Source organism: Jaculus jaculus, chromosome 8 (genome assembly GCF_020740685.1).
Source record: "Jaculus jaculus isolate mJacJac1 chromosome 8, mJacJac1.mat.Y.cur, whole genome shotgun sequence".
In the NCBI taxonomy this organism is placed as follows: domain Eukaryota; kingdom Metazoa; phylum Chordata; class Mammalia; order Rodentia; family Dipodidae; genus Jaculus; species Jaculus jaculus.
In genome coordinates this window covers 42,856,165-42,874,862 of record NC_059109.1, presented here as the reverse complement: position 1 = coordinate 42,874,862, position 18,698 = coordinate 42,856,165, and the positions used below count along the sequence as shown (strand labels likewise).

Genomic DNA, 18,698 nt, shown 5'->3' with positions numbered 1-18,698 from the left:
TAAAAGCTCACAGATGTTGGCAGGCAAGCCTTGGGCAAGACAGTGAGGACAGTGAGTATGTTCCAGGCCACAGATGAGCAGTATTTGGAGCTGGGATGGACCAGTTGCAGCACGGTTGTACTCAGTGGTCCCCGATTCCCAGAATGGGAGGGCTCCTATCTTGGAGACCTCCCATCTCACGGAGTTAGAATCACATCCCCCAGAGGCTATGATGTCAGGAAGTAAGGGGTGGCTACAGGATATCAGATGGCAAGTGGGAGCTGGTGATAAGGAGTTCCCCGTTCATGTGTTTTTATGTGTGACTGTATATGTCAGGCATCTGTGTATGCATGCTTATGTGCATGTGGGCACATCTGGGTGTGAATGTGCGCACATGTTCACATAGGTGTGGTGGCTACAGGTTGATGTTGGGTATCTTCCTCAGTCACTCCCCACCCGACTGTTTTTGAGACAGGGTCTCTCACTGAACCTGTTTACCTAGACCAGCTGGCCCACAAGCCCCAGGGCTTTGACTCTGCTGTGTCTTACAGGCTGGGCTTACAGCTGCCTGCCATGCCTGGCTTTTACACAGGTGCTAGGAAACCTAAGTTAGGTCCTTATGCTTACACAGCATTTTACCCACCGAACCCTCTCCTCAGGCTCCATTTATGTGTTATGGTCCAAAGTTTCTTGAGGTAAATAAGGGCCAATGCCACAGCCTTTAGAGGAATTAAAGAGGTCACTTCCACTGGGAAAAGAGGGAGTCTGCAGGGGGCCACTGGGAGAGGAGGCGACTTCCCAAGTCCTGCTGGAGACAGATGGACTCATTTCCTGTCTTGGAGCCAGTAAGTTGATTCTGGATGGCTACGGTGGTCGCATAGCCCAGTCCCTTAGATGTGGTCAGAATGAGGCTGCCAGTTTGACCACAAAGCGGTCCCCTAGGCTCCTGCCTCCCTTGCTGTGGCAGAGAAAGGCTCCTTCTCCTTCTTGTGGACTATGGGCTGAGAAAGAGACCAGCAGAGCCCAGTGTTTCTTGTGGCAATTATTCCCAAGGAGCTTTTGAGCCAAAAATTTAGATTTTTAAGTTGATGCCACAGATAATTTTCTCCAGTGAAATAGATACTGTAAGACACATTATTCCTCTCCCTGGTTATCTGGGTAAAATTGTACATTTTTCACTGACTGGTAAGCCTTAGCAAGGACACAGAAAGCAAATATTTGGGGCACATTAAGAGTTGCTTGAAGCTTCTCAAACATACCTCCTAAAATCCATAACATTTTCTGAGCAGGCTATGAGCCAGTGGCTCAGCATTGCTGTTTGTAGGTTCTGAACCACTTCCCATGGGCCACAACAGCCCCTAAGCTTGATCCTAATCCACCTAAAGCTTCCAAAGTGGGTTACTGAGGTCCCCGTATACACTGGCTGAGCCCACCCAGTAAATAGCTACAGAGGTTCTGGGAGGCATGTAGTGAACTTGAGTTGCTTGAGGCCTCTGGGGAGACTGGGCACTCTGGTTGGGAGAGTCTGTTGGTGACTGAACATTGATGCCTTGGGTACCATCCCCAACCGGTCTCTTCCTGAGATGTGCATTGTATTGGACTTCACCATCAATCTGTGTCCATCTTCTGCTTTGAGACGGGGTCTCTCCCTGAAGCTGGAGCACTAGTGAGCCCTAGGGATGCCCTGTCTCCAGTTCCAGCACCAGGAGTACAGGCTTGTACCACCACACCTGGCATTTAACACGGCTGCTGAGGTTCTGAACTCGGGTCCTCATGCATGGGCACCAAGCACCTTACCACTGAGCCATCTCCTTAGCCCCTCCTTTTTTTCTTGCTGCTAGTGTTTCTTCAGAGTGGCATGCAGCCTTCATTCCCCCACCCCTTTTTTTAGTTTGTTCAAGCCTGGGAAGACAGGGTTCATCAGGAGCCATATAAAGGTATGTAGACATTGATGGAGGTGGAGGGCTGGGAGCCCTTCTTAAACAGCTCGAGCTCTCTAGGCATGAATGGGGTCATGTGGGTTTTTTTTTTTCCATATTTTCTTTTTATTTATTTACTTGAATGAGAGAGAGAAAGAATGAATGGGTGCACCAGAGCCTCCAGCCACTGCAAACTAACTCCAGACACACGTACCACCTTATTCATCTGACTTACGTGGGTTCTGGGGAATTGAACTGGGTCCTTTGGCTTTGCAGGCAAGCTCCTTAACTGCTAAGCCATCTCTCCAGCCCTCATGTATCTTTCCATGAAAGGAGTACACACTCACACTTCTGCCAAACTGGGCTTAAGATTTATTTCAGTAAAGTCTTTTAAACACCCTGAAGAGGGAGAAGTAAAAGAAAATGAAAACCTCTGTGTTAAGTGCCCATTTCAGAAATATATTATATACTGCCTTCTCTGCTCCAGATCTTTAACATAACACTGCCAAACATAGTTAGGAGTCTCCAGTGTATCCCCATCAGCTCGCCCCATGTTTACTGCCATACATGTTTTTATTCTTTCAATATATGTGCCTTACTAAGTGGTATTCTTTTGCATGGGTAACTTAGCACTATACATATTCTTCAGTTGCTTGCTTTTCTCATTAATATTATATTGTGATATGTGTCCATCTTGATACCACTTCATTTATTGTTTTTAAAAACATAGTATTATTTGGGGGCTGGGGAGATGGCTAAGCAGTTAAGGCATTTCCCTGCAAATCCTAAGGACTCAGTTTCAATTCCCCAAAACCCATGTAAGCCAGATGCACAAAGGAGTACATGTGTCTGGAGTTCATTTGCAGTGGCTAGAGGACCTGGCATGCCCATTCTCTGTATATTTCTGCCCCCTCTCTCAAAACTGGATCAATAAGTAAATATTTTTAAAAATGCATATTATTTGTATGTGTGTGAGTGTACTCATGTCACGGCATATTTATGGAGGTCAGAGGATAACTTTAAGGGCCTCACCTGTCTACCTCATTTGAGACAGGGCTGCTTGCTGTGGATTCTAGCTCTGCTTTTCCTTTCCTGGACTCAGCATGAGCTCCTGGAAAAGTCTCCTGTCTTCTTCCATCCTGCCATCAGTGTCAGAGGTCAGAGTGCTAGCTTTACAGAAGTCTGCCATGACTTCTAGCTGTGTTGTTGTTGTTTTCATGTGGGTCTGCGGATCAAAGTCAGTTACTCTTTTTTTTTTTGTTTTTGTTTTTTGTTTTTGGTTTTTTGAGGTAGGGTCTCACTCTAGCTCAGGCTGACCTGGAATTTACTGTATTCTCAGGGTGGCCTTGAACTCTTGGCAATCCTCCTACCTCTGCCTCCTGAGTGCTGGGATTAAAGGCGTGCCCCACCACGCCCAGCTAAAGTCAGTTACTCTTGAATGGTGAGCCCTTTATCCACTGAGCCATCTCTCCAACCACCCACTTCCAGTTCATTTATTTTTCACTGCTATACAATAGCGGTTGACACTGTGAGCCAAATTTGACCCATCATTTTTTTCTGAAGCAAGCCCAACAGAGACTGCCTTTTCTTTATATATATATATATATTATTTGTTTATTTACTTGAGAGAGAGGAAGAGGCAGAGAGAAAGACAGAATAGGTGTATCAGGCCCTCTAGCCACTGCAAACAAACTCCAGAAGCATGTGTCCCCTTGTGCATCTGGCTTGTGTGGGTCCTGAGGAATCGAACTGGGGTCCTTAGGCTTTGCAGGTAAATGCCTTAACTGCTAAGCCATTTATTTCTTCAGCCCCCAGACTGCTTTTTCTTAATGCAAGAGTGAGAGTGAAAGAGAGAATTGGCACACCAGGGCCTCTAGCCACTGTAGTCGGACTCTAGATGCATGTGCCTCTTGTGCACTTGTATGTATGGCTTACATGGGACCTGGAGAGTCAAACATGAATCCTTAGGCTTCATAGGCAAGTGCCTCAACCACTAAGCCATCTCTCCAGTCCCCCACCATTTGTTTCTTTAAATAAAGTTTTATTAGGATACAGCCATGCCTTTTGTTCACAAATTACTACAACTGCAGACAAGTTGAGTGATTCCAACAGAGATAGAATGGCTCACAAAACCTCAAATATTTACCATCTGACCCTTAACATTTAAAAAACTGATTTGATGGGCTGGAGGGATGGCTTAGCAGTTAAGGAGGTTGTCTGCAAAGCCAAAGGACCCAGGTTCAATTCCTCAGGACCCACATAAGCCAGATACACAAGGTGGCACTTGTGTCTGGAGTTCGTCTGCAGTGGCTAGAGACCCTGGCATGCTCATTCTTTCTCTCTCTGCCTTCCCCCCCATAAATGAATAAAAATAAATGTTTTTCAAAAACTGATTTTAGCTTTAGAGTATTCCGTTTTTTCACTGTAACACACTGCCTCTGTTCTCTTATTAATGACCATTTCTGTCAGTTCCAATGCTTCAGTATTTTGCTTGTTCAAAGGTTACATAATATCAAGAAGTAGAATTACTGAATTGGTCTCTGAGGTGGACCTACCAGCTGCATTTTCCCTCAGAGACCATGAGACTTTCCCTCCACATCTTTCCAACAACCTATATTCTTTAATTGAGCCAGTCTGATGTATGTCAAGTACCACTTCATTACCTGTGACAATACACAATGTTTTCCAGGTCCTTTGATGGGAACTGCCTTGTTGCATTTTCTGCTTTTGGGTTCTAAGTGCTCTTTATATATTCTGGCTGCTAATCTATTTGTATTGTAAACAGTCTGTGGAACTTCTCCAGTAGTTCTGTCTCTAGAACCATGAGTTCAACTCCTAGAATCCATTTTAAAAAGCCTGGCGTGGTGGTGCATCTTTAAACTCTGTACTTGGAAGTTGGAGGCAGGAAGATCCCTGGGGCTCATGGCCCTAATTGGTGAACTCCAGCCCAATGAGAAATGTTGTCTCAAAAAGGGTGGTTAGTGTTCCTGAGGAAAGACACCTGAGGTTGTCCTCTGATCTCTACATGCATGAGCATACATGCACTCCCCCTCCCACCCCACCAGAGAGCACACATATTTACACATGGGTGAAAATCAGTCTGTGATTTGGTTTTCACACACACATATGTAAAAATGTGCATACATATATACCTTGGGAAAGCATGAGAGGGTCTGCGACTGAAGGAACCAAGAAGATGACCCTCGAGCAGCCTCCTCACTGAGGTGCTTCCATAAGCTTGTCCCGTCCATCCTCAAGCAGCCAGCTTGCGCTTCCAGCCAGTCCATCTGGGTAAGCTGATGCTGGCTGCAGAGACATGGCCCACAAGTCCCAGGGAAGCTGAAGGCCACCGTGGCGGGATGCTGACAGGCAGATGGGTTTGGAGTGTAGCCATGGACAAAAACCAAACGGGATTTGTGGTTTTGGGTTTCCCCAGTTTGGTTTTGACTGAAGTCAGTTCTTGGTTGTGGCTTGAGAAAGTTGAAGCCATACTCTGGCCCACAGCAATTTAAATAATTAAACCTTCCATTTTCAGGCTATACTACCTTTGTTTGACTTTACACTGGTACATTATCCTCAAAACCCAGAGCTCTGGCTTGTCTCATCTCTACTTCCTCTAACCTTTCAAATCACTTTTTAGGTTGAATAGAAGAAGGAAAGACACGTGCACAAACTCGCACACACACACACATGCACAGAGGTATGGAGGGAGAGAGAGAGGGAGTTCTGTGGGTTCATATTACCCGAGAAGTTTGTTAAGTCCATACAACTGTGAACTCTGTATCCCAGCATAATAGAGGGAGGCTTTGGAATGGACACACTGCAGCTGCCACCTTGCAATGAAGGTTGCTAGGAGACACTGGACACACTTGGCCTTGGCCCTACAGGTCTGCAGTGGACTTGGTGCCCACCATGTTCCTGATCTGGCCACAGGCAGAGCTGGCACAGGCTCAGTTCCTTATCTGAGGTGCAGGATGACCTCTTCATCATCACTGCCATCACTCCTTGCTAAGGCTGCCTATGCTCTGTGGGTCCAGGACAGACGTAGCTAGGAGAACAGATGACCACATCCTGTGAGCCTATGCTGCTTGTCAGACTCAGCCCTGAACATTCTCCCATCCGATGCTAAAATGAGTGCTGTAAGTAGGAGGAGCATGGGTATGTGACTGGTGTGATCACGAAGCATTGTGTTGAGCTTAGGAGACACCCCACCCAGCTTTATGCTGTGACTGCATAGCAAGACTCAGGGTGGGAGCCTTTATTCTCAGCCGTTTTGGAGACTAAAATCAGGTCCCTGGCAGGAGCCTTGTTCAGCTTGCCCTGCAAGGAATGGAGATGCCAAGCAGACTGCTCTCCTTTCTTTGGCATGTATATGTATATGTGGTGTGCTGATATGTGTGTGCCTTTGGAGGCCAGAGGCTTTGGGAGGGCCCAGCATGGCCTAGAACATAAGTGAGACGTGAACAGGCTGGTCTATAGAGAGGCTTTGGGAGGGCCCAGCATGACCTAGAACATAAGTGAGACGTGAACAGGCTGGTCTGTAGAGAGGCTTTGGGAGAGTCCAGCATGGCCTAGAACATAAGTGAGCTGTGAACAGGCTGGTGTATAGAGAGGCTTTGGGAGGGTCCAGCATGGCCTAGAACATAAGTGAGACATGAACAGGCTGGTGTATAGAGAGGCTTTGGGAGAGTCCAGCATGACCTAGAACATAAGTGAGATGTGAACAGGCTGGTCTATAGAGAGGCTTTGGGAGAGTCCAGCATGACCTAGAACATAAGTGAGCTGTGAACAGGCTGGTGTATAGAGAGGCTTTGGGAGAGTCCAGCATGACCTAGAACATAAGTGAGCTGTGAACAGGCTGGTGTATAGAGAGGCTTTGGGAGAGTCCAGCATGGCCTAGAACATAAGTGAGATGTGAACAGGCTGGTCTGTAGAGAGGCTTTGGGAGAGTCCAGCATGACCTAGAACATAAGTGAGCTGTGAACAGGCTGGTGTATAGAGAGGCTTTGGGAGAGTCCAGCATGACCTAGAACATAAGTGAGCTGTGAACAGGCTGGTGTATAGAGAGGCTTTGGGAGAGTCCAGCATGACCTAGAACATAAGTGAGCTGTGAACAGGCTGGTGTATAGAGAGGCTTTGGGAGGGTCCAGCATGACCTAGAACATAAGTGAGCTGTGAACAGGCTGGTGTATAGAGAGGCTTTGGGAGGGTCCAGCATGACCTAGAACATAAGTGAGCTGTGAACAGGCTGGTGTATAGAGAGGCTTTGGGAGAGTCCAGCATGGCCTAGAACATAAGTGAGACGTGAACAGGCTGGTGTATAGAGAGGCTTTGGGAGGGTCCAGCATGGCCTAGAACATAAGTGAGACGTGAACAGACTGGTCTATAGAGAGGCTTTGGGAGAGTCCAGCATGACCTAGAACATAAGTGAGCTGTGAACAGGCTGGTGTATAGAGAGGCTTTGGGAGAGTCCAGCATGACCTAGAACATAAGTGAGCTGTGAACAGGCTGGTGTATAGAGAGGCTTTGGGAGAGTCCAGCATGACCTAGAACATAAGTAAGCTGTGAACAGGCTGGTCTATAGAGAGGCTTTGGGAGAGTCCAGCATGGCCTAGAACATAAGTGAGACGTGAACAGGCTGGTCTATAGAGAGGCTTTGGGAGAGTCCAGCGTGGCCTAGAACATAAGTGAGATGTGAACAGGCTGGTCTGTAGAGAGGCTTTGGGAGAGTCCAGCATGGCCTAGAATGTAAGTGAGCTGTGAACAGGCTGGTGTATAGAGAGGCTTTGGGAGGGCCCAGCATGGCCTAGAACATAAGTGAGCTGTGAACAGGCTGGTCTATAGAGAGGCTTTGGGAGAGTCCAGCATGACCTAGAACATAAGTGAGACGTGAACAGGCTGGTGTATAGAGAGGCTTTGGGAGAGTCCAGCATGGCCTAGAACATAAGTGAGACGTGAACAGGCTGTTCTATAGAGAGGCTTTGGGAGAGTCCAGCATGGCCTAGAACATAAGTGAGACGTGAACAGGCTGGTCTATAGAGAGGCTTTGGGAGAGTCCAGCATGGCCTAGAACATAAGTGAGACGTGAACAGGCTGGCCTATAGAGAGGCTTTGGGAGGGCCCAGCATGGCCTAGAACATAAGTGAGACATGAACAGGCTGGTGTATAGAGAGGCTTTGGGAGAGTCCAGCATGGCCTAGAACATAAGTGAGATGTGAACAGGCTGGTCTGTAGAGAGGCTTTGGGAGAGTCCAGCATGGCCTAGAACATAAGTGAGATGTGAACAGGCTGGTGTATAGAGAGGCTTTGGGAGGGTCCAGCATGGCCTAGAACATAAGTGAGACGTGAACAGGCTGGTGTATAGAGAGGCTTTGGGAGAGTCCAGCATGGCCTAGAACATAAGTGAGACGTGAACAGGCTGGTCTATAGAGAGGCTTTGGGAGGGCCCAGCATGACCTAGAACATAAGTGAGATGTGAACAGGCTGGTGTATAGAGAGGCTTTGGGAGGGTCCAGCATGGCCTAGAACATAAGTGAGACGTGAACAGGCTGGTCTATAGAGAGGCTTTGGGAGAGTCCAGCGTGGCCTAGAACATAAGTGAGATGTGAACAGGCTGGTCTGTAGAGAGGCTTTGGGAGAGTCCAGCATGGCCTAGAACGTAAGTGAGCTGTGAACAGGCTGGTGTATAGAGAGGCTTTGGGAGGGCCCAGCATGGCCTAGAACATAAGTGAGCTGTGAACAGGCTGGTCTATAGAGAGGCTTTGGGAGAGTCCAGCATGACCTAGAACATAAGTGAGACGTGAACAGGCTGGTGTATAGAGAGGCTTTGGGAGAGTCCAGCATGGCCTAGAACATAAGTGAGACGTGAACAGGCTGTTCTATAGAGAGGCTTTGGGAGAGTCCAGCATGGCCTAGAACATAAGTGAGACGTGAACAGGCTGGTCTATAGAGAGGCTTTGGGAGAGTCCAGCATGGCCTAGAACATAAGTGAGACGTGAACAGGCTGGCCTATAGAGAGGCTTTGGGAGGGCCCAGCATGGCCTAGAACATAAGTGAGACATGAACAGGCTGGTGTATAGAGAGGCTTTGGGAGAGTCCAGCATGGCCTAGAACATAAGTGAGATGTGAACAGGCTGGTCTGTAGAGAGGCTTTGGGAGAGTCCAGCATGGCCTAGAACATAAGTGAGATGTGAACAGGCTGGTGTATAGAGAGGCTTTGGGAGGGTCCAGCATGGCCTAGAACATAAGTGAGACGTGAACAGGCTGGTGTATAGAGAGGCTTTGGGAGAGTCCAGCATGGCCTAGAACATAAGTGAGACGTGAACAGGCTGGTCTATAGAGAGGCTTTGGGAGGGCCCAGCATTACCTAGAACATAAGTGAGATGTGAACAGGCTGGTGTATAGAGAGGCTTTGGGAGGGTCCAGCATGACCTAGAACATAAGTGAGACGTGAACAGGCTGGTCTGTAGAGAGGCTTTGGGAGAGTCCAGCATGGCCTAGAACATAAGTGAGATGTGAACAGGCTGGTCTATAGAGAGGCTTTGGGAGAGTCCAGCATGACCTAGAACATAAGTGAGCTGTGAACAGGCTGGCCTATAGAGAGGCTTTGGGAGAGTCCAGCATGACCTAGAACATAAGTGAGACGTGAACAGGCTGGCCTATAGAGAGGCTTTGGGAGGGTCCAGCATGGCCTAGAACATAAGTGAGATGTGAACAGGCTGGTCTGTAGAGAGGCTTTGGGAGAGTCCAGCATGGCCTAGAACATAAGTGAGCTGTGAACAGGCTGGCCTATAGAGAGGCTTTGGGAGAGTCCAGCATGGCCTAGAACATAAGTGAGATGTGAACAGGCTGGTCTATAGAGAGGCTTTGGGAGAGTCCAGCATGGCCTAGAACATAAGTAAGACGTGAACAGGCTGGCCTATAGAGAGGCTTTGGGAGGGCCCAGCATGGCCTAGAACATAAGTGAGACGTGAACAGGCTGGCCTGTACGGAGGCTTTGGGAGAGTCCAGCATGGCCTAGAACATAAGTGAGACGTGAACAGGCTGGCCTGTACGGAGGCTTTGGGAGGGCCCAGCATAGCTTATAGCTGTGTATAATTAGCTGCTGGTCCATGTTTGGTGGCCGAGGCTTATAGTATGGGGCTCAGCTGCTTCTGCTGGCCTTGCTTATTTCCCACTGTCGTCTCTGCCAACAGCCACTCAACTTTTGACACCCCCCTCCCCAAGTGGAGTCCATGAAATTTGGGTATTGCCTCAGATTCCACAGGTCCCACGGCTAATCTAGGATTGACCCTTGCTGATGTTTCCAACTTTTGATGTTGCAAACTTACTGTCATTTACAAAGTTCATACCCGAGGACCACACAGTCAAGTTACAAGGCCCTTACCTATCCAAAAAAAAAAAAAAAAAAAAAAACAAAAGAAAAATCTCGTATTTTTAGTTTAAGTTTACAATTTTGTGTTGTGTTGCATTCACAGCTATCCTCAGCTATAGGTGCCCATGTGTGACCCTCAGGCTGATGGTAGGACACCTCTAGTTGAGAGTGAGGCATTGATCTCTGGCCACGTGACAGGGAGATGGACTATTTAGGAGTAGAATACATCTTGTCCTGTCTAAGTCATTGCCTGGCTAGTCTCCAGGATGGCCTAGAAATCTGACCCTCCAGGCAGGACAAATGAATGACATGGGACTTTGGGAGATAGGCTGGGCTCCTTGGTGATCTGCTTTCTTCCCTCTCAACAGCTGCGAACCCCTTGCTCTGCTCCACCGCCCGCTACCACTGCAGAAACGGCCTGTGCATTGACAAGAGTTTCATCTGTGACGGGCAGAATAACTGTCAAGACAACAGCGATGAGGAGAGCTGTGAAAGTTCTCAAGGTAGGAGTCCTTCCACACTAAAAACAATAATAATAATTGCAATGCAGCATGACAGTGACAGGAAAGCAGACAGGGAAAGGAAGAAACACCCACACCTGCCTGTAAATACAGTTGCTGTGTGAGTTCATGCTCTGGGCCTAACAGCCCTTGTGCGGGTAGATACGCCCATTTGCATAGGCTTAATGGTAATGTGCCTACCATGTGGATGTTGGCACTGTTTGTATACTAAACATGATATGTATGGTTCCCCTTTCAAGTTACCATTGGCCCCAGCTGCATCACATATTGCTGTGTTGCTTTACTGCGGTTTTCCAAATTGTTGCTTCGTTGGGGGCCATCTGAGGTCTTCCTTTCCATTGAATTACTTCTTTGGGATAAATTCTGCAGAGTGAATTGTCTGCCTGCCTGGTCACAGCTGTTTGGTTTTTTTTTTTTTTTTTTTTTTTTTTTTTTTAGTTTACATGCTGTTCCTGTCAGTCCTACCCTAGTATCACAGACATTCGCTGCTGTTCTATTTTGGTTGTGTTGGGTTGTTGGGTTTTTTCTCTAACTTAGTCATGAGTGGATGGCCTTGCAAACACTGTCATTAGCAGTTCTCTGATGATGAGCAGCATTCCTCCCCTCCCTTGTGTTTGTTTACTACTCTCTTCCCTCTTGTGTGAATTGCCTGTGCATATCAAGGCTGTTGATTTGGGAGCTATTTTATGGAAACTGAAGGCTGCATCTAGGGGAAGGAAAATGAGCTTTGTTGTGGTGTGTGCCAGGAAGGGCGCAGTGAATGAGGACACATCCTCCCCTGTTAAAATGAACCTACTAGTACCTTCCTCTGCTCATTGACTCTTGTTCAGAAAAGATGTATTTGTTTTCAGTAGCTAAAAAGAAGTGCAGAGATTTTAAATGTACATCTATTTTAAGGCAGCCTAACAAATCTATTTCAAATGTTTTAAGTTAGTTTAACTTATACTAAATCTTTACTTTGTCACATACTAATGCTCTGTGATAGTAATTCACCTCTATTATTGTTTGTTGGTAGAATTCATTGGCTTTGAACACCATGTTGTTCAGTATTTTACTGTGTTGTCATGTCATAGTGTATAGATCTGATAAAACTATAACAAGACAAGAAAAGTAAACTGGTTACTTATATAGAGTAGCTGGGTAGAGTAGCTGGGGTAAGTTCTGTGAGGGTAGACAGAGGTTATTTTCAAGGTCTTAGCTTTTACTTTTGTTGGTGTTGACTATGTTGTAACAAATGCATGTGCAAACGAGCAAGGGCCATACACCACCAGTGCTAGTGGTCCACCAACCAAGGACTATAATCACTCTAAGTCAGTGTAACTGAGGGTCCTAGAAAAGATAGGATGCACATGCATCCTAGACTTTGGTGGACTTCGTGCAGGAAGACCGAAGCAAGCTGAATCTGGGTAGAACTAGCAGGCTCAGGTTGCTCTTGCTTAGAAAATCCCCTCCTTGGTCTTCTCTGCCGTGACTCTCAGGGTGTAATCCAGCATCCAGCAGCAACAGTGTCATGGGTGAACTCTGGGAATGCAGAGTCCCAAGCCCTCTTCCAGACCAGCTCAATCAACTTGAAAGGTTTGAACAACCCCACTAAATGATTCTAATGCCCACTGATGTCTGAGAGCCAGGTCTATACTAAGATTAGAGAGGGGTTTATAGTCTTGCCATTTATCTAGGAATTTGAACTCCTATGTATAATAACCCTGTCCAAAGTCAAATGTATATAAATGGAAATATATGCCCAAGTATATTCAGTGACAGATGCCAAATGAGGAGTCGCAATCACAAGGTCAAATACATTTTAGCATAAATAGGGGGATTAAGGGCATTTCCTGAAACTATTATTTCTTACAGCAGGTCTCATATGATTATATATATGTTAGCCTCCTCACTCATGCTGCCTGGCATGGTCCACTTGAAAGTGAGGGACACTGTTAGTTTTGGCAATACCCCCACAAAACTTCAGTTATAGAAAGGTTGCTAAGCAGGGCATGGTGGCCTATATCTTTAATCCCAGCCCTCAGGGAGCAGAGGTAGGAGGATCACCATGAGTTTGAGGCCACTCTGAGACTCCATAGTGAATTCCAGGCCAGCCTGGGCTAGAGTGAGACCCTACCTCAGGAAAAAAAGAAAAAGGTTTCTGGTGCACATAGGCTCTGCATTTGGCCCTGGTGGTTGGGATAGTCAATCTTGATTGAATTGAGAAGTGCCTAAGAGATTAGAAAGGCACTTCTCTGGGTGTGTTTGAGGGCATTTGTAGATGATGTTAACTAAGAGAAGACCCATGTGTCAGGGACCAGGTTGGAGCTCTCTTTTCTCTTGGCTACCATTAGGTGAGTTAGTCTGCTCAGACATACCCTTCCTTAGAACCTCTGAAACCATCAGTCAAAATAAATCTTTTCTCCTTTAACGTGTTGATGTTAGACATTTTGTCACATCAACCTACAATGGCTAACACAACCATCCAGAAAACACTCAAGGTACAAGTAACATCCTGACTTTCAACTGATTCAGTATTAACACTCAGATCCCTATAACCTGAAAATGTCCAGGTATGCTCAGAACCCAGTAAAATGTGTTGACTTTTTGGTGATACATTTAGCCAAATGTTGTTCCTGACAGAACAGCCAATGTTACAGGAAGCCATGCAGGCCTCAGGGCATGGATAGAATATTACTCAGTATCAAATTAAAGAGTAAACAGGGCTGGAGATGACTTAGTGGTTAATGTTATGCCCAGTTCTCGGCACCCCCAGTGACCACCAAGGAGAACCAAACACGTATGCAAGGACAAGGAGCATTGTTTTAATATTCTGGCTTAAGCTCGGTCCCTTGACTTCACCAACGCAGTGGTTCCATACAAGGGCCAGAAGTGGGTGGGTAGGGTTTTTATTGGGATTTGAACATAGAAGAAGGGGATGGGTACATGATTGGTTGATTTAAACAGTATTTTTCTGATTGGCTTGGGATTTCAGCGGGCAAGGCTGGGGGCAGGACAGAGGTGGGAGCTAGGGGAACCCCAGGCAGATGAGGTAGTCTTCACTGTGATTGGCTGGGGCAGAAAGAGCAGAGAAGACAGGCCTCAGGCATGTCCTGAGCATTTCTAGGCTAGGGGTGACTCTGGCATTTGGGTGGGCATCTTCCCTAACCATATGTCAGGGCGGTTGCCTTCTGCCTAAATGGAAAACGTGGAAGTTAGGCCCAGCCAGGGCAGCACCTTACTGAATCCCTTCATGGCGTTAATTTTGTTTCTGGGTCTTTCAGTTAAGGTGCTTGCCTGCAAAGCCTAAGGACTCATGTTCAACTCTCCAGGTTCCACATAAACCAGACGCATAAAGTGATGCATGTGCAAGGTCACACGTGTGCACAAGGGAGCACGTGGCTAGAGGCCCTGGTGCACCAATTCTCATTGTCGCATAAAAAAAAAAAAGCCAGTCTGTTGGGTTTGCCTAAAAAAAAAATTAAAAAGGTAAACATGGCCTAGTATGGTGGCACACAGCTTTAATCCCAGCACTTGGGAGTCAGATGTAGGAGGATCACTGTGAGTTTGAGGCCGCCCTGAGAATACATAGTGAATTCCAGGTCAGCCTGGTCTAGATCAAGATCCTACTTTGAAGAACAAAAATAACAGAGTAAACATATTTGAACCAGTCTGATGTAATTTTTTCCACAAACAAAAAGAAAAGGAAAGAGTTGGCGGTAGACACTTACATCAGAAGCCCGATAGCACATGGAGCAACCTTCTGCAGACTCTCGGCTTCGTGCTGCCCACGCCCAGACGACATCAGGTGGTCAGTAACACGTCAGTTGCCATGGTTGTGACAGCCTTCATGCAAGGTGACCACTGTGTCAGGCTTCTCCGTTAGCTATCTACAAGTGGAAGGTGTGCCCATTTTGCCTTTCTAACCCTACAGCTCCTATCTAGTTGTGCCCTGCACAGAGCAGATTCTATAGAGTTCTATTACTGATATTTTATGTTTATCTTGTACTTTACGTGGTATCGTATATGTGTTTAGGTGATGTGAAAGTAGCCACAGTTATTAAAATAATGAGATGTATCATTGCCACTATTCAAGAGAAAAGTTTCTGCCATTCTCTCAGTGGGCACATGCCTCACCGTGAGAACAGATGGGAGTTTGGGATCTGCAGATCCCCTTGATCAACCTGCAGCTCTGAATCCCTCACAGGATATACCTCTCCCTGTACCAATGCCACTGTGATTCTGGTATTGAAGGTCCTACTTTTCTCAGACCCTGTAGCCTTAAAATGCAAACTTCTTGTTAATGTTGCTGCTTAAACAGAGGGAATCCTTGGGGAAAACCTGCCCTGTGCTGGTCATTTGAGAGATACTGCTCCATGTAAGGTCTTCCAGAAGGCTCTCAGAGGCTTAGTGGCTAGACAGAATAGCATCTCTTGCCACGTGGTTTCGTCAGACGTTATAAGGCACCAGGTGCTTTGCTCAGCACCTCAATACCTGACTCACCCACTGGACTTTCCGAAAGGTGTGAAAAATGCATCTTTGCTTCCAGTTGATATGGGGAAAAAATGACATAATACTTATTTGGAATGGGTGAAGAAAATGGGCCCCAAGACAGGGAGTTTGTTTGAAATACTGCCTCTTAATTTCAGTGCTGTCTTTATCCTTCCCCCAAACAGCAGACACACTAAGAAACCAGGAATGGGGAGCATGCTCTGTTGTTGCATGAGAGCATGCTACATGGGATGCGTTAAGACACAGCAGACTTTCATGGTCCAGTCAGTTTTGGTGGGGCTTCATTGATTGGAAGCATGGCTTATTTGATAATATGGGTTCCAAAGCAATGCCCTTGCAGCAGGCTCACTGAGACTCTCCTGTTGCTTTCAGACTCTCTGGAAGGGGCACATCTGAGAGATAGCACTGACTACCGTGCACATGTTGCATATGACCACCTCCCACCTGACCATAAAAATGTTACCTGAATATGGCAGCAGCCTCGAGTGACCCTCACTCCTGCCACTTAATGGCTTGATAAAACCCCATCCCTTTGAATGTGATCTGGACCACTAGACTTGCAGTACGTTTGTGTATGTGTGTGTGTGTGTGTGTGTTAAAATACACAGTATTGACCACCTTAAATTTTAAAGAGTGGTTTAGTAGCAGAAAGTACATTTTTGTACACCAGTCTTCAGAAATTTTACGCCTTGAAAACCTGGAGCTTTGAACCATTAAACAATCAAAACCCCCTGTATTCCTCCCTACATCCCTGGTTGCTACTATTCTGTTTTTTGTCTGGACTAATTTGGTAGTTTTAGGTACTCTGTGTTAGTAGATTCATATAACATTTGTCTTTTTCTATATGTCCGTAGGTATGTGTGTGTGGACATGTATGCCACACCATGTATGTGGAGATCAGAGGATGACCCCCATGCCTTCCACCTCGTTTGAGATGGAATCTCTCGTTTTCGTTAGTGCTCAGAAAGCCAGCTGGTCTGTGAGTGGTATCCTCCTGCCTCTGCCTCCTGTTGCCAAGGGTGTGTTAGGGTTCCGGGTGTGTGTGCCTTGCCTCGTGGAGCTTTACACGGGTGCTGGAGACTGAACTTGGGTTGGCAGGCTTGAGGAAACAAGCACCTTTAACCACACCCACCTCCTCAGCCCTTACACTTATCTTTTTAAAAAACATTTTTAATATTCTGTTTATTTATTTGAAAGAAAGGCAGTTAGAGAATGAGCATGCCAGGGCCTCCACCCACTGTAAACGAACTCTAGATGCATGAGCCACCTTGTGCATCTGGCTTATGTGGGAGCTGGGGAATTGAGCCTAGGAATCGAATTAGGGTTCTTAGGAATCACAGGCAAGTGCCTTAACCGCTAAGCCATCTTTCCAGCCCTGCATTTGCCTTTTTGTGATGAGTTTAATTCATATACCATAATGCCCTCAAGGTACATCGATTTTATATCATGTAGGACAATTTTTTTTTTCAAGACAGAATAACATTCCATGTTGTGGATGTACCACATTCCTTTCTCCATTTGTCAGTAGACATGGGCTGCTTCTACCATTTGATGTGCGAGAATAAAGCTGCTGTGAACATGGATGTAGAAATTGCAGTTCACCACCAGGCATTATGGCACACACCTTTAATCCCAGTGCTCAGGAGGCAGAGGTAGGAGGATCATTGTGAGTTCGAGGCCACCCTGAGACTACATAGTGAACTCCAGGCCAGCCTGGGATAGAGCAAGACCCTACCTGAAAAAAATAAAAAAGAAATTTCAATTTACTTCTAACAAACAAAATATAGCCACAGTGGCAAGGTGTCAGGTCAAGGACTAGGTTAGGAAGATTCTCAAGCATCCATCTCCAAGTCTGCCCTTAGCTCTCTTGCTTTCTCTGATGTTGTTAAGCTGCTCCCTTCAGAGCCGGGTGGCAGGGAGCTAGCTGAGCCATAGCTCTGACCAGAAGTCAGAGAGGAGCTGAGAGGCCTCCAGTAGCCACGTGAGGGAGCCTGGAAATGGAATTCACAGCTCACTTCTCAACAGTAGCCTTAAAGGAGACCCTAAGCCAGATCTGAGCCATTCCTAGATTTCTGCTTTGCTTTTCTAAAACCTCTCAGTATTGGGGTCATTTGCTTTGTGGCGTTAAGATAACTGAAACCCTGAGTACCTCTCCAGGAGACCCCAGTTGTAGCTGTTCTAATCAGCAGGAGCTCTCAGTGACCAGGCAGGACTTTGGAAGGAAATTGTGCACAGTGAAGTTAGTGTCAGGGTCCTATCTCCATATGATCTTTGTGTTTTCTGCTGTGTTCTAACAAAGTCCCTCTGTTAGGAAGAGAATGTCTTCCACCCCCATTTTCTGGATGAAGACCTAAAGAATACAGAGGTTGTTTCTTGGCCAAATCCACACAGCAAGCTTTTGGACTGGACCTTAGGTTGTCTGATATGGAGACACATGCTCTTCCTCACCTATGACTCTGCTATCTGCTGTCACTAACCTTACTCGGGAACTCTAAGAGACAGTCAACCCCTGACGCCGTGAGCTCAAGGGGCGGGTGAGCCATGAAGACTAGCTTGTGTTCATATGTCTGACTCTGTGCAGCTGAGCTCTGGCGTGCCCGGCTTCCCACTTCCCCAGAGTGCTGGCAAGCTGGGCTCTGCTAAGGAAGCCACCTGTTGCAGTCAGGTTCGCGTTGTTGGCAGAAATCAACCCAACCAAGAGCAGCTTTTGGGATAAAAGGGTTTATTATGGCTTACAGACTCAAGGGGAGGCTCCATCATGGCAGGGGAAAATGATGGCATGACCAGAGGGTGGACATCACCCCTGGCCAACATCAGGTGGACAGCAGTGCCAAACACTGGCTATAACACCCATAAGCCCACCCACCCCCAACAGTACACGCCTCCTAGAAGCATTAATTCCCAAACCTCCATCAGCTGGGAACCTAATATTCAGACACCTAAGTTCATGGGGGCCACCTGAATCAAACCCCCACACCACCCTTACAGACAGCTAATGGAACACTTGGCAAGTGGGCCAGAGCATCTTTATTCTGCTTGTTGTGTCCTGGTGATAAGGCTTCGGGATGACTTTGAAGGCTGCGTGAGGTTTGGCACCTTGCCTAAAGCTAACAGTGACAATTTTTCCGTTTCTTTTGCAGAAGTGGGGGGGGGGGGTGCGGTAGAGGAGTGGGGAGAAAGAAGAGAGGTGGAACCTAGTGTGTGTATGCAGCCTCCAGTTGGGCATTACTCTAAGTAGGTGGGTAACAGGGAGCCTGCCAGGTTCTGGGATGTGTGCTGCATGCTGGGATCTTGACCCCTTATTGAATTCTGTTTTTCCTCCTCAAATTTCACATGTTGAATCCTAGCCCTGCCCCAGTTACTCAGAATGCAGTGTCATTTAGAAACAGGGTCATCGCAGGTGTAATTAGTTAA

At 46.8% G+C, this 18,698-nt stretch overlaps 1 protein-coding gene across 1 annotated transcript in view; it reads left to right on the top strand.

Annotated features, from left to right (window-relative positions):
• Positions 1-18,698, top strand: part of Ldlrad3 (low density lipoprotein receptor class A domain containing 3) — a 291,677-nt gene that overhangs the window by 150,322 nt on the left and 122,657 nt on the right. Inside the window, exon 4 of the mRNA XM_045156641.1 lies at positions 10,641-10,775. Coding sequence (XP_045012576.1) covers positions 10,641-10,775 — 135 coding nt within the window. The remainder of the gene's footprint in view (positions 1-10,640; positions 10,776-18,698) is intronic.